This window comes from Silurus aristotelis (genome assembly GCF_946808225.1).
Source record: "Silurus aristotelis genome assembly, chromosome: 1".
NCBI classification, from domain to species: Eukaryota; Metazoa; Chordata; class Actinopteri; order Siluriformes; family Siluridae; genus Silurus; species Silurus aristotelis.
In genome coordinates this window covers 22,475,405-22,491,691 of record NC_139574.1, presented here as the reverse complement: position 1 = coordinate 22,491,691, position 16,287 = coordinate 22,475,405, and the positions used below count along the sequence as shown (strand labels likewise).

General features: G+C 39.9%; 1 protein-coding gene across 1 annotated transcript in view; it reads right to left on the bottom strand.

Moving 5' to 3' along the window:
- Positions 1 to 489: 489 nt before the first annotated feature.
- dpyda (dihydropyrimidine dehydrogenase a) overlaps positions 490 to 16,287 on the bottom strand; it is a 139,977-nt gene continuing 124,179 nt past the window's right edge. The window contains exons 20-23 of the mRNA XM_083550841.1: positions 13,438 to 13,617; positions 2,991 to 3,137; positions 2,715 to 2,855; positions 490 to 1,697 (exon numbers count right to left, since the gene is read on the bottom strand). Coding sequence (XP_083406967.1) covers positions 1,527 to 1,697; positions 2,715 to 2,855; positions 2,991 to 3,137; positions 13,438 to 13,617 — 639 coding nt within the window. The 3' untranslated portion in view covers positions 490 to 1,526. The remainder of the gene's footprint in view (positions 1,698 to 2,714; positions 2,856 to 2,990; positions 3,138 to 13,437; positions 13,618 to 16,287) is intronic.

Sequence of the window (16,287 nt, the reverse complement as noted above, 5' to 3'; positions counted from 1 at the left end):
TAGAAACCATTAAAGGTGTTGACTGTAATTAAGTAGTAACAAAAATTTTTTGTGTAATTGATTCAGTTGGTTAATGTGCACAAATGTTAAAGATATGAAATAAAATAAAAATAAAAACTGAATTAATTTTTTTTTTTTTATGTTTAATACTTATGTGCCACATGAACCTTATGTCATTTGTGCTTCAACTCAATTAAGACATTCTGTATAGAAATGTGCACATTTTTTGAGTAACTCCAATATTTATTTCAGTGTCGATACAGTATTATAATGCTATAATAAAATAATAAAAATGCAGTATAATAAAGATTTATTCCATTGAGAAATCTTGCCCTGTATTTGTTGCAGATTTGCTGGATAAAATCATTAATCTTTATTAATCTCTGTTAACAATGTGAGGGAAATTCTTACTATAAGGCAAAATAAATACCGTCGTACACGCAGAACAAACCAGTCAAAACCACAGAAACATCCATACAATCAGCATCATTGTGATAAATGCTTTTTTTTTATTCATGGTAAAACTGATACATGTGGGATGATTTCAAATCAATTTCATATTTCAATTGTCAAATTCAACACAATGCAATACAGCTATTACCTAAATGACCATTTCACTCGGTTTGCAGCAGGACAAATAAATGAAATAACTTTCAAAGCCTTTACTTTGTGACAGCTCACTGACACGTCCTGTTTCTGTGCAGTAACATTTTCTAGTGCTGACATGGAACAGTTGCAGTGGAGCCACCCAACCCCGGAGCATTGAGGATTTATTGAGATAGAAGTGGTCAGAGTTGACCTTTAGGGTCTAGAATGAATCACAGCTAGTCTTCATATCTAATGATCTGGAACCAGTCAACGGTGACCTTTCTACATTCACAGTATAACCCGTTCTTGGAAGAACACTTACTAATCAAAGCTTAGAAAGGAGCTGCGCTTGTTTGAACATTTGTACATGGTGTAAAAATGAATGCAAGAGGACAACAAAATACATTATATAAGTTATAAATGTCTATAGATATATAATTTTAAGATTACATAATATGATTCACACATCATATTATGTAATGTTTGTCTGTCTTTATTACAACCGCATGCGTATCTGATTTCCTTTTTTTTTAAACGATGTCTCATTTGACCCTCTGTTTTGCTAGAAGACGCAGCATGCAGTGGTGACATGGGCTCCCTGCATCATCATATGAATCGTCTCTCTTAATTCTCATTAGTACAGCCTTTACAGAGAAGAGTGAATGAACTCCACAAGTTGCCCTGCTATTGTTTTGAAATAGCGCAAGTATTTTTTGCCTGTGTGATTATTTCTGGATAATTGGCTTCAGAATATAAGGCAATTATTTTTTCAAAACTAATTATTTGTCGCCCCCCTCCCTTACAACAAAGGTCATTTTTCACCCTGCAATTATGTGCTGAAATCAATGCTCTGATGTAGACATTTGGTAATTTTTTTTTTCATTCTTCGTCCTCATGTGCTTGCTCTCTCTCTCTCCTGTCTCTTTCCCTTCTTTCATTCAACACACAGGCATGATGGCTTGAGTGAGGCCTCTGTTCGGCACATAGGGCGTTGTCCTGGTAACCATTTGGATGCAGTCGATGATGGGACAGACGCTGAAGCAGAGAGTGCAGCCGGTGCAGCTGTCCAGAACCACAGGCAAATGGGTCTCAGGGTCAAATGTAATGGCCTACCAGAGATACAGGGGAGCACACACACACGATTAGATTAGAATCGTTATACCCACAGCATGGGGTGCCACCGAGCAACCAATGGACATTTAACAACACATGCACTTCCATATGTTCAACACAGCCAGACAGAACTACCACCCTTGCTATCCATGATGGGCCAGTATCAGACCCCAGAATCTCCATCAAGTGCACTTGTTTTGTAAAACACTATATGGGATGATTGACATTTGAAACACCAGCGCCTTTTCAATCATCTGTGGAATACAGTCCTTGCTAAAGAGTGATATTTTTGCATTTAATGCCGGGCCGCCTATTTGATCATGACACATTATGCTGATAAACTCCCCCCTTTATTAGATACCATTAATAACATGTAATCCTTCTCAGAGATCCGTTCACCGACAACGAGTGTCACAATGAACAATTACTGCATTGATAAAAGTGGCTCACTACTTCATCAATACCCTTATGATAAATTGTGGGAGACATTTATTTAGCAACAGAAAGCAGGAGAAAGTGGAGACAAATACTTTAATAAAACTGTCACAGCTGTCCCATCCGATGTTCCTCAATGAGTCAAAGCAGAGATGCTCATATGCATCAGTGGCTTTGCTTAGAAGACAAGGCTGGATAATGAGGTGCTTTTAGGCTCTGGTGAGTGGGCCTGAGAAACTCATCACCCACTTCTTATTGTTTGTTTCAGCATTGAGCTGAATGTTAAATGTAAAAATTTGAGATTGCTGGAATCAACTCAGTACCGGCTGCGGAAAACGCACAAGCAGAAGCAGGGTAATGATCTCTTTCTGCAGCTAGCGGCTATGTAGCTGTGGTGGAAAAAAAAAAATGCACGTTCGAGCCAGATAGGGGTGAAAAGGGAAAAGGTTATGGCCAGAGGCTCTGGGCTGTGAGTTTGTGTCGGTACAGTCATTCAAGCGGTGTGTGTTTTTGTGAGAGTGCCTACAACTATGCCCGTGTGTGTGTGTGTGCGTGTGTGGGTGGATGGATGCAAGCACCTGGTATCCAGAGTCGTTGCAGGTCATGTAACACTTTCCACAGTTGATGCACATCTCTTCATCTATGAGAGCCTGCACTTGCTCCTGGTTGTTCAGCTCCTGGTATGCTCCAATGTGCTTCAGAGCTCGGGCTATCACATCCTGACCACAGAGGACAAATAAGTGCAATCCAGTGCATAAGGCTAAAATAAAACTTTCAGGTTTACACTGTAATGCCTTGTCATTCAAAAGCAATACCAGGAGATCATGGGTTGAGAGGTGTAAATAAACTCTTACTTTAACAGCCGGCACAGGTTTCTTCGGGGTGTTAATTCTTGAGGCACTGGATGGAGGTGTGTTGTCTTTACGATGTTTTAGCTTCTCTTTGTAGTTCGCTAAGGCCAGATTTCTCTCCTCAAGATACAGGCCAAAATTTGGCAATTTCTGGGAAGGTGAAGAGTTACTCAAACTCAGATTCAATAACATAATACATGTTCCAATGGGGGAAAAAAACAGAATACAAAAAAGATCCATAACACTAAAACATGTACAAATCTTTAGTGTTTTCAAAAGAATTGGAAGCTGGTAAACTACTCATCTAAATTTAATAGGTTTGTACTAAACATTCTGCATCTTAAAATTTAAATATCCGTCTTCAGTTCACTTTAATCCAGTCATGTGCATTCCCTGGTGGTTACACTTTCGTTGGGCTTTAGATACCATGTGAGCCAAAGCATCAATGCTGCTTCCCTCATTAGTGCATCAGAGAAAAACAAACACTGGAAAGAAGCGAATAAAAGCTCAAAGCACACTGGCCTGCCAACATTAAAACGCCAGAGCGCCCTTTTTTTTCTGAGGAGTTGTGACCAAAAAATCAGTGAGATTCTTTTGTCAATATAATGATTTAAAGGCCTAGCCACCTGACATTACTCATTTCATTGCAGGTAGGGATGAATCTGAAAAGCAGCTCATATACGGCCAAAGAGAGTGCATTTTTAATGCTGAAAAAACAAAACACCATTCATCGAATTACTTCTATTTTATCCACAAACTGTGCAGAAAAAGGGAAAAGGGAAAATGAAGATTATTACCGGTCACGCTGGGTCATTTTTATCTTTTGAAAACCCTGTATCATGCACTTTAATCGTGCACTTGATTTGCAACAACGTTCCTCTGCCATTCAGTGTTTTACCGTGTTGAAATGAGAAGGGATTCCCTGCTCATGCAAAGTGGTATCTGCAGGCTATTGCACTCAATGATATTCCAAAAAGGTGATCTGCTAAGAAACACTGTAACTATATGCACTTATCATACTCTCCAATACAGGTGTTCATTATCACACAGAGCTGTAAAAGAGAATTATTATCATCTGAGAGACAGAATTGTTTAAAGTAGACACAGCAAAACTGTCCTTTTTATTCAATTGCTAGATATCTAATAGTGCATCGTGGGAGCATCTATTCTCATAGACAAAATAATACATGCATTGTGAGCAAACATAAGACGAGAGGAAGCACACGAGTAAGATTCAGCTTTATCCTGCATCAGTATATGCTCAATGCCTGCAATAGCCCCTTCCAAACCCCCCTCCCCATTTAACCTACAAGACTGATCACAGCACTGCTGCCTCATGCCTAATAAGATCAACAGTAATGGAATCCATGCAAATGTGAAATTAATGCCTTCTCTTTCAATCTGGCTTTTCCCTCATCCAATTCTCTCCTCCCCAACTCCCTCTATAGCCCTTCTTCCCGATCCACTCTCTATCTTGTGCGATTCATGGCGAGGTAATTTGATGTGAGCTTCACCCAGTCACCCCATTATCGTCACACGCAGCTGCTCATCGGCAGGAACCCGAAGCTGAAGAGCAACCGATGGGTTCTGCTGCAGCACTGCATCTTCTAACGTGTGCTTATGTGCAGATATACCTGCTCATCGTGATTCCCCAAGATTAACATATATTCATGAATGTTTTTACATGCTGCTTTCCAGGAAGGAGGCAAGAGGAATTACAGGTTGGCTGGATGGCAGTTTGTCTTCAGCCTGCTGAGGATGGGGGTTGGCCGACGATTCATGAAAATAGCGGGTGTAAGGGGCAAGCAGCTGCGGCAGTAGGACATGGTGCTGTGCTTGTGTACTTCGAGCACTTCGATTTCATTTCATCCTCCCTGGTGGGAGGGCACAGCAGGACAGGCCAACTAGTTGAAACACATATGGTTATGAATATTGTTTGTTTTTTTGTTTTTTCCCCCCTGCATTTGCAGATGCTTTCGTGTTGAAAATTCTTCTAAAACTATGATCCAAAAAGCCCCATCACCATTAAAGTGAACAAGTATCCTTAAGCCTGAACAAATCTAGAGTTGGCAGAATGAGTTACTACAGCTCCTAATGAGAGCATTATCTGAAGCCGCACAACGGAAATGCCCTTCGTTCTACTTGCAAAAACGAACAAAAGCCGTTTCAGTATCCATATTGTTTCAATATATAATTGCCAGAAATCCGCAATACATTATACTGCAGTGCTAAAGATTAGTCATCCTCACTAAATGTTTTTTTAGCGTATAAGCTTGTTTAGTATAGAGAAGCTTAGAGAATTGTAACTTGTGGGAGGGCGGGGTGGTGCTTCAGCTTTCTGTTCTTAGCTGACAAAAGTGAAACCCGACAAGGTGCTTTTAGCAGGCATAAAGTAATGTAATGTGATGATTAAATCAAACCAGTTGATTCTGAGTCAGAGGATTGTTAACAGTAAAAACGGTCAAAAAGCAGCTTTACAGAAATCCACATGTAGATGCTAATAATAGAGATATCTAGAGATATCTTATTGACATATTTTTGTTTGTAGAGCAACAAATCCAAATTTTCTACATCTTCACATGCACTAGTTGGTCACATACTGTATTACATTATATACACATAGCCTTATCCTGTGTGAGGATGCTGTACCAGAAATAACGAAACCGCATTAAAAAAAGTTAATCGAATATAGTTTGCTTGTTACTTCTCTAAAAGCTCTTTGTCATTAGAGCAAAATATCCAGTTATGAGGCCAAGAAAGAAATTTCTAAACAACCGTGAAGCATAATAATTGGGTGAGACTATAACAGTGCTCAATAATTAATGATAAAACTTACATTTTTACTGTTCAGCCCTAATTAATTCTACCAGACAGCACAAATTCTGAATTCGCCCACAATTTAGTTTTACTTTCTTTGTCTTCACCTGTCCTCTGCCTGCAACCATTACGGGACATGAAAAAGTATATTAAGCTCAAAGGCCAATCAGAAGAAACTACAGTGAGAGATGGAGGGAGGGAGGGAGGGAGGGAGGGAGGGAGGGAGGGAGGGGGGAGAGAGAGAGAGAGAGAGAGAGAGAGATAGAGAGAGAGAGAGAGAGAGAGAGAGAGCAAGATAGAGAGAGAGAGAGAGAGAGAGAGAGAGAGAGAGAGAGAGAGAGAGAGAGAGAGAGAGAGAGAGAGAGAGAGAGAGATCACGAAGAGAGAGAGAGATCACGAAGAAAGAGAAAGACAGAAGGAGAGGGGAGGAATTCCCAGTGAGACATCAGACTCTTCAAACTCAGTAGTAGGCATGGCACAAAGTAGGAAGACACTCACTTTGGCTCATTAAGACAGCAGCCTCTCCCTGCTTTTCTGATGTTCTGCATGATAGCCCCTATTTGTTGTGTAATAATTCAGCAGCCTCTGTTTAAAAGTTGCCTGAGTCGGTGAGCTGTGTCTGCTTTAATGAAAGGTACTGGGTGGTATGGAATACCCTGTCTGCCAAGCCCATGCCTTCAGCTACCATGCAGACTCCTAATTGGATGCCATGTTTCCTCAACACGCACATGCATAGACAAACCACGTACACACACTCACTCTCACACTCTTTCTTACACAGATACACACACACACACACACACACACACACACACACACACACACACACACACACACACACACACACACACACACAACTGTCAGCAGTTTGAATTGTCTTTTGTGTTTTTTCTTTGCTCTGTCCTCCTCCCAAAGCAAACTTGTAAATCTAGGGTGTGAGGTAGAAAAGACAACAAATAACCCTTTGGGTGCATCTGTGATAATAAATGAGAGAGGTTTGCTGCTTGACATGAATAACTGTCAGTGCAGAGCACCATTTAGCAGACAGGAAATTAGTAACGGTAGAGAAGTGGGGCAACCTGTTTCACCTCTCAAATTCCCTGCTATGTACAAACCCACTATTAAATTACAATTTCATTCAGCAGTAACTTCAAAATCTCCCCCCAAATTGCCCTAACAGTTATCCCTACACATAAATGGAAAATAGTCAACTTTTATATGACAAACAAAACGTTTTTTTTTTCTATAGTATAGGATGCAATACACCAATAGTTCTCCTCTATATAGGGTAACACACTAACTGTTGAGGGTTCCCATCAAGCTGAAAAACCAGCAGCATTGTCTCTGGGGCCTAATATGTGGAGACAAATCCTGTTCAGCAGGCCCACACCGATGACAATAACTGTACATCTTCACTGCGGCCAGGCTAATAAGACAGAGGCTTGCTGACTCCTCTAACATCTCATATGCACTTAAGCAATTCTCTAAACAGTTTTCTACATTCTTACCTCGCCTACTCACAGCATCACACCCTAACGATTCCATATATCACATAAAATAATCTTAATTGGGATTATGGTTTAAAAGGTGGGACCTTTGAATTTGGGGTTTGAAAGTTTGCCACAGTTTCACAGCCTATTGCAATATAGCAAATGTGGGTCCTAGCAGGTAAAGCTATGGCCGTATTTAAACAAGGAAAGTTCTCCATATTCAGAGCCACAGGTGTTTACACAGAATTTTTAATCAGCAGTTTTTATTAAAATACCTGTGTGCAGTTCACATGATTGCTTTTTTTATCCCCCTTGTTTTCTTATAAACTGGGGCACGGTGTCACTGTGTGTGTGTGTGTGTGTGTGTGTGTGTGTTCTGACCAAAAGAAAATGTGAACTCTAATTCTATTGTTTTAGTTCACTTAAAATAAGTGCAGTTAATAATTTTAGTGCGATAAATAATATGCCGTCTAAAATTATCTTTTAGTAAGGTATTCTCACCTCTGAGCCCCTGTCAAAATTATCTTTTTTTGGCCTTCCCAGGGGTTTTAATTATTTCATAACACCATATTTATATATTTTATAGTGCCCTCCAAATACATTTTTTTAATTTCTATTTGCAGTCCAAAAGAAGTATGTCTTAACATAATACAGAAATACTGTGCTTAAAACACACTGTCAGACAGTGGCACTTGACAGACTGCTCCCTGCAAAAGATGATAATGTGCAACTTATTTAATTTCAAGGCCAGAAATGAACATAAGAGAGAGACACAACTTTCGTTTTTGGTTAAACTCTTCCTGTGTAAGCAAATAATGTACAATTTGCAAAGCATCTGTGGTAAACCTGTAGTTCATTCTAATGTCTTGAAACAGCTAAAATGTGTGACTTTTTAGTGTTTACAGAACATAAGGGCACATTGAATGCTTTATTGACTGTAAAAATTATGTAAATCACATGCTATGGCCTTTACAATCACCAGACCCTAAACCAGTTGAACACCTGTGACAGTCATCACAATAATCATCACTGTCATTATTGTTATCATCATCATCATCAAAACATCACGCGGTGATGGAAAAGTGCTAGGAAGATTATGAAGGACCTCAGCCATCCCAACAATGGACTCTTTTCTCTGTTGCGTTCAGGAAAACGCTTCCGCTTCCTGAAAGCGAACACAGGGAGAATGAGGAGGAGCTTCTTCCCGCAGGCCATCCGGTGTTTAAACCAGGAAACACCCAGGTTCTAGGACTGGCCCACTCTCTCCATCATCATCACACTTCTCTGTACATATATTCACCTTCGCACCACGTCACTTTAAAACATATCTCACCGTTCGCACCACGACACTTTAAACTCTGGACTTGCACAGCACAGTGCACTTTTTATTTTATTCATACCACACCATATTGCACATGGACACTTTACAGACCCTTACACCACACCATACCGCACACAGACACTTTATGGACAACCCACCACAAATTGCCTATTGTTTACATTTTTTACTACACATTGTTTACTGTTTATATGTATATTTGTTTCATACATTATCTTTTTATATATCTTTATACCTTATATTCCTTTATTTTATTTTATTTATTTTTATTTTATTTTATATAGTTTTCTTATACCTTATACTTATTTATCTGCCTCCTTTTCTTTTCCCCCATCCTATTCCCTGATGCCGGACCATCGTATAAAACATTTCACTACATGTCGTACCCTGTATGTATGTGCATGTGATGAATAAAATTTGATTTGATTTGATTTGATTTGACATCAGTTGTGGGAATATCTTATGGAAGGTGTAGAATTTCATTACAGTTTCAGACCTTAATACTTAATACACACACTGATTACTTTAGTAGGACACTTATTACAGTAATACCAATTAGAAACTGCATTTCCCTCAAAAAAGTTTCAATTCTTCAACGGATTTCTCAAGATGTTGGAGACATTCTTTTACATTTATGGTTCGTGTTGACATGGAGCAGAATTCAAGATTCATCAGGCTACTCTTCAGCTGTCCAGTTTTGAAGAACAGAGATGACAAAAGTACACACATCCCTCACTCAAGTAGAAGAACAGGTACTTATGTTTTAAAAGACTGGTAAATGTTGAAGTACTTGACTACACATTTTCACTAAAGTATGGGCTCTGACTTGTACATAAGTAGAAAGTAGTTATTGCTACTACCTGTTTTAGTGTCATATTAATATATTAATACAAAATCATTTATGTATCCAGAAAAGATGATGATCAGGAATGTGTCTGTTTTAGGCACATTTACATCACTGACTCCCTCTGTCTCATCCACGTTAGTTGTACTTCATGTTGCCTTCTGCCCTGCTTGTTGTTAGCATGTAAACTAGCCTACATCTGTGGTGTGTGAGAGCCAGGAAATGATACACCAATGGTAGACTGAAAAAGCCACAACAAGAAATATGCAATAAGCAATGGTAGGTTGATGAGCTGAAACAGCGCAATTAGAAGAAAAAATATTGATCATGTCACCAAACAGATTAAAACTGAAGTAACGAGTCTGGTATAAAAATGTAAGTAGTAGAAAGTATGGATGTTTGTGTTAAAAATGTCATGAGTGAAAGTAAAAAGTAAAGATAAATAGTGAAGTAAAATAATGATACCACAAAAATCTACTTGAATACAGTAATAAAGTATTTGTTTTTAAGTATTAATTCCCATCTCTGTTGTTGAGTCTGTGTCCACCGCAGCCTGAATAGGTCTTCTGCTGTTGTAGCCCATCCGCCTCAAGGTTTGACAAGGTTTGCAATCTGAAATGCTTTCTGCTTATCACAATTGTACCGAGAGTTTATCTGAGTTACTGTAGCCTTTCTGTCAATCAAACGGGTCTCTGTTGACCTCTCTCATCAACAAGCTGTTTCCATCAACAGAACTGATGCTCACTGGATGTTTTTTTTTCTTTATTGCACCATTCTGGAGTCAAACTCTAGAGACTGGTGTGTAAAAATCACAGAGCATAAGCAGTTATAGAAATACTCAAACCAGCAATCATGCAATGGCCAAAATCAAGATCATATTTTTCCCGTTTTGATGGCTGATGTGACCATTACATTAATCAATCAACATTTTACTTGAATCTGCATGTTTTTATGTTCACCATTGGTTGATTGGAAATTGTACACATGAGAAGGCATGGAGTTGTTCCTGATAAACTGTACCTTGGTGAGTGAACATATACATAACTTTTTTACACACTATCATAGTCACTCTCTCTCTCTCACACACACACACACACACACACACACACACACACACACACACACACACACACACACACACACACACACACACACACACACACACACACACACACACCATCTGCTCCAGCTACTCCATTCCTAACAAAGCATGAGGGCCAAGCTGTGGCTGCTGACTGAGGCGGGGAATGCAGGCTGGCTGAAGGCTTCATTACCACCACATGCCTGCCAGGCAGCATGGCACCACACAGCCAGCCAAACTGCTATTAAGGAGCCTCCATGCCCCCACCTGCTGGCTGCCTCTCAGCATGCCCATTCTACCATCCTGCGTACGGACAGCAGCTCTGGGGTCTTGTATGGTTGCAGGCAGAACTTTAGGACAATGTCAGATCCTCCATGTTCCCATACACTGGTGAGCTGCACTGCTCTTTCTTAGGCTAGTGGAAACCAGCTTTCCTGCTCTTCTGTTCTGTAGCAACATCCACATGCCTCAAGTAGGAAAAAGTATGTAGCCTGCAGTTCACACTGCAGTGATAGTAGAAACCACTTTGCTACACATGCAGTACAATGAGCTCAGATCTGCTGCTTTTTATTGGACATGCTGCATTACTACTGGCCCACTGTGTGTGAAAACCCCAAATGGAATAGCTCACTTAGGCATCAAAGATATTCTGCTCATCCCTTGAGCTAGCAGCGTTCGCCACAGACTCTGCCCGCTTGAGACAGCACTCTGACTGCCTACATTAAACAAAGAAAGAGAAAATATGTCTTTAGCTGAGCTCTGCTTTAGGCTCCCCTTTATCAACTGCCATTCCTGTGAATTGCCATGACAGTGACATGCACTCAGCCTCTCGCTCTCTCGTTTCATAGCTTGAGTTATAGAGCTATCAGACTGCCTTTTCCTACTACCCTGCCTCATATTCTCTCGCCGGCTCACTTATTCTCTAGCTCTTCTCCTCCACCAGGTGCACTTAAAGTGGAAATGTCCTTCCCTCCCTCTCAACTTTCAAGCTTTTGTTTGACACAGTCAATTTTTTGTCTTTCCTGTCTCATGCCGTAGATGAAGTATGTCTTTGCAAATACTTTTCTCTCTCAGTCCCTGCAAAGTTTCACACAGGTGAGCTGTCAATCACAGCTGCAGTCAGGGCTTCAGCAGGGGCTGATAGAGGACAAGAGCTGACAGGCAATATCTCAAGCCCCTCAGCCTATTTCACAACATCTGCTCTATATAATCTGGACTTAAAGTCAACCGCCAGTGTGTGTGTGTGTGTGTGTGTGTGTGTGTGTGTGTGTGTGTGTGTGTGTGTGTGTGTGTGTGTGTGTGTGTGTGTGTGTGTGTGTGTGTGTGTGTGTGTGTGTGTGTGTGTGTGTGTGTGTGTGTGTGTCCTTCTTCCTCTTTCACACAAAGGGAGTAACTGGAATAATGAAAAATGGCATCTGAAAGGCCAATGACATGACCCCTGGTGGCAGTTCACTGACTTTAGAGTTTATAATAGCAGAAGGAGATTGTGGTGCAATGGGAACTCAAGGGCATTACTGGCTCAGTTCAAATGTAAAGGCTCTGCCTATGGCATGGTCTACACAGTAACCCTGTGAGGGTCTGAGTGGCTTTTTCATCCTGTCTATCACTACACTCTCAAACATATGAGAGGATTCAGTTGTCTGCTGCCTCTAGCTGTGCCTGTGCTGATGTTTCTACAAACTGAATCAATCTGAAACTCCACTCCCTCTGTTCACACAGTGCCACATTGCTATTGTTGTCAACGTGCCAACGACTCTGGCAAAAAAATGTCCTGTTTGGCATGAAAATGACTTAGACTTATCACTTCTTCGATATTGCCTGTTTCCTGCTCATTTATTTCCTCATTCTCTGCCACTCGTCTGGCATTAGCATTTAAACTATTGCACGTCGCCTTGGTGAGATGTCCTGCCGTCAAAGACTGTGAATGCGCTACTGGTGCATTTGAAAGCATGCAGGCTTCAAAGCTGTCCCTGCGCTGGTATATTAGCAGGAATGCTGTGATCTGATAAAGGCCTCTAATGCTCAGCTTTCAAAAAGAGTTTACTAAAGTTTTCCTCATTTACATTTCGCCTAGTATTTCTGTGGTCGGCAAATAATAAGGCAGATTACCTAAGGTAGAATGGACGTGCAAAATACAAGCCAATGGATGTGTGGAATGGGTGCTTTTGTCCAAACTCATTTTCAGATACTCACTTATTGTGATGCCATTGTTATGTAAATGTTGAGTTAAAAGGGAAAAAAAGGAGAAAGGGGCACTTGCATCCTTAAAAGTAAACCAATTATTTTTCCTGCAACTCAAAGAAAACTCTTTTTTTTTTGTATTTCAGATTTTAGATTAGATCTCATAGCAAACGGTGCCCCTTTCCAATAGCTCTTGACATTTGTGGTTCTTCACTGCTATTATTGCTTTTATTAGCTGACAAGCTGTGACCTGCGCTTCATTAGTTTAAGATTATGGTAATTTTCCCTGAAAGGCTTCCTTCTTTTTTTCTGTTCACAGATGTACTGTAATACAGCGCCATAAAAACTGACCTCTGCTCTCCATCAATTGCCTAACTCTTCTGCTGCTAAATAAAATATCTTTACCATGGAAGTAGCCACATCGTGCTTTGGAAAGAGCTGCAATTATGCGAATATCTGCCCTGTAATAACAAAGTAACATAAATGGATAGATGCAAGTCCACAGCTATAATGCCAACGCTTCATTAATGAGTACCTAGACAGTCGGCTCTGGAATTACTGGTGTTACTACTAATGGCCAGTCAAAGGCCTATAATAAAAGAGAATAATGCAGAGAGAATGGTAAAAATGGGTCTAAAGGCTAGAGGGAGAGTAATCGGCAGTAGCAGAGGGTTTTAAAATGGCCATTAGTCACTTACCTTTCCCAGCAGCTCTTGCAGTGTGGGCACAGGTTTGCCTTTCTGGTGACGGACAGTGGGGGGTGACTGACCATCCCAGTCTGACAGCTCCTCAATGCTCTTCAGATAGAGGAGAGCTTTCAGTCCCATGCAGTAGTCCTCTATCACTGTGAAATCCTGATTTTGTACAGCACTGCAGACCTACACACACACACACACACACACACACACACACACACACACACACACACACACACACACACACACACACACACACACACACACACACACACACACACACACACACACACACACAAAAACCCCACACATAAAACATGTATACATATTCCAAATAAAAACCATTAAAAAAGTTCCTAAAGGGGACAAGGTCAAAACTGTAAGGTATTGCAGTCCCCTGTGTGGATATATGTTCCCAAGTAAGAGGTGAAAATACAATTCACACCAAGACATATGCACATATGCACTCACACAAAGACAACACACATAAGCACTCAATTTAATGATTAAATTGAACAGATTAAAATGTCAGTTTTGACTGTTAGGCTTAAAATAACAAGCTAAAGCAGTAGATTCTACAGATTAGCATTATAGAAACCTATTAAATGCTTCCCTTATACTTGTGTGAAAAGGTGAGCCTGATAAAACTCAGCTTAAGAAACTAATCAAGTATACTATTGCTTATTTTGAGCCCAGTTTGATTGGCTCTTATACTCTGGGCTTAGCGCTAGTAATTTGCATGAGGAACGTGACCCTGTGCCTTTGTATCCATGTCTGTGCCACTTCAGACAGCAGCCACGGGAAGTAGTAAAGCAACAGATAACACAGGCTTATCTCCCCGAAGCATCACCGATCTGACATCGACTCGTGACGGCTAAGCGATACCTTTCACAGGATTAAACTCACAGCTACACAAAAATGTTCACAGCTGACTTCTGACTGGTACAAGACTCTGACTCCTCCCACCGATTTCTTATCAGAAATTTACCCAAACCTCCCAGAGTCTTTGGAATGTAACCATGGCTGTGCTGTGTGAATAGTGTATTTAAAAATTAAATCTCAGTCACAATGGCACATGCTGAGATAATGGAGCCATTTATTCCAGCTGCCCATGTATGGCTTGAGGATACAGGATTCTTCCGTTAGGAGTCTGATTTGCATAAAACTTGTTACCCTGGTCTGCTGCACCAGCCGTCTGTCTCTCAAAACAACACGACACAACACAATACATCAAGGAAAGAAAAAACACATAAAAAAATACCCATAATACCCATAAACAATGCAATCTGATCACATTTCACCTTGATTTAATGTAAATAAATATGATGTCGAATATATGTAATTTATTCACGCCTACAATTACAACAATAGAAAATGCAGAATGAGTCAAGCACTTCAGAGATAAAGAGAGCAAAACAAGGGTTTTCAAACATTTCAAATGACCATATGATTAATTAGATCATTTAAACTTGGATTTGAATACATTTACAAATTGTAATATTTGGCTGAACCAATCTAGTATTAAAAAAGATAAAGTGTCGGTAACTTAAATGCACTACAACCTCATTTAAAGAACTATGAATAAAAATAAAAATAATAAAAAAAAATGCACATAAGGTTCTCGATCTTCCCAATGCTAGAACTGTAAACTCCAAGCCTTTTTGACCTGAGTGTAAAAATATGTCCAATCGCACTTCTCATTTGGTAGGGAACATCAAAGATGAGATGCCCTGCAACAGAGCATTTAATCCTAATGCCGCTGACTCCTGAAATAAATCAAAGCGAGAATTTCTAAGAGGTTTCCAAGCAATTGAGGCAGCAGGTCCTTTTTATCCACTCGGAAAACTGTGGCTGGGCATTGATTTCAACTCCTTCTGAGATCTCAGATGCTTTTAGATCCCTCCACATGCTCTCTCTTTGTCAGCTCTTTTATATCCAGTGATAAAAAATTCTGGCATTTAGCAGAACGCTGTCTTCCCAAAAGAGACAGGGATTAATTCAGCTTGGCATCCAAATGTTAAAATGACTATGCATGAAGCTCTTGTCCTTTTGATTACAGCATAATGCCCAATATGCCTGAGGATATTAGCCATTGTTTTGTTTTTTTGTTGTTTTTTTAATGGCATCATAGGTAAAAGTTGAGTGCTATGTGGTGCCACAACTGGACATCAGATATGGGTTACAGAGATGAATAAATTTTTAAAAGTTACTGAAGGTAGAACTTCCGTTACTTTCTTTTGCCACTAAAATCCAGTAAGCTCACATTTACTAGATTTTGTGAATTGAAGGTTAAGCGTAACCTTTTCCCTTTGTTTCCATCTATGGGAACACTGCTTGGAGTGCTTCTTCAATCGATATCTTAACTGTGGAACATGCTGCTTGTTAAAAGCTTGCTTTTGTCCTCTCTGATCTTTTTTTTTCTCTACAGAGACACTTAGCCATTTCAAACTGAATTACGAATGCTTTCTAGGCTACAAGTCATTTTTTGCTACCTGACAATGCCTCCTTTATTGCAACTCACAGCTGTTTACATGCACTGAAATGAAGAGATATTGCAGCACGGATCATTAAGATTAAACGGATTCAGTCATTAGTGAAATATTGCTCCACTGCCCCCAAAGACTTGCAAACAACAACACTGACATTTCGCTCTCGTTGCTGCCTTCAATATCATTAAGACTGGAGAACACATATCAAAAAAATGAGATGCTGTTATTAAAGGAGAACATCCTCGGTTGACTTGTGTCTTTGGGAAAAAGAAATAAAAAGAATAAACAACTATTTTTAATGGATAGAACATCACTGTAGAGTGCTTTGTTTCAAAAATCCTCTATAGGCTATAAGCAAATTTTA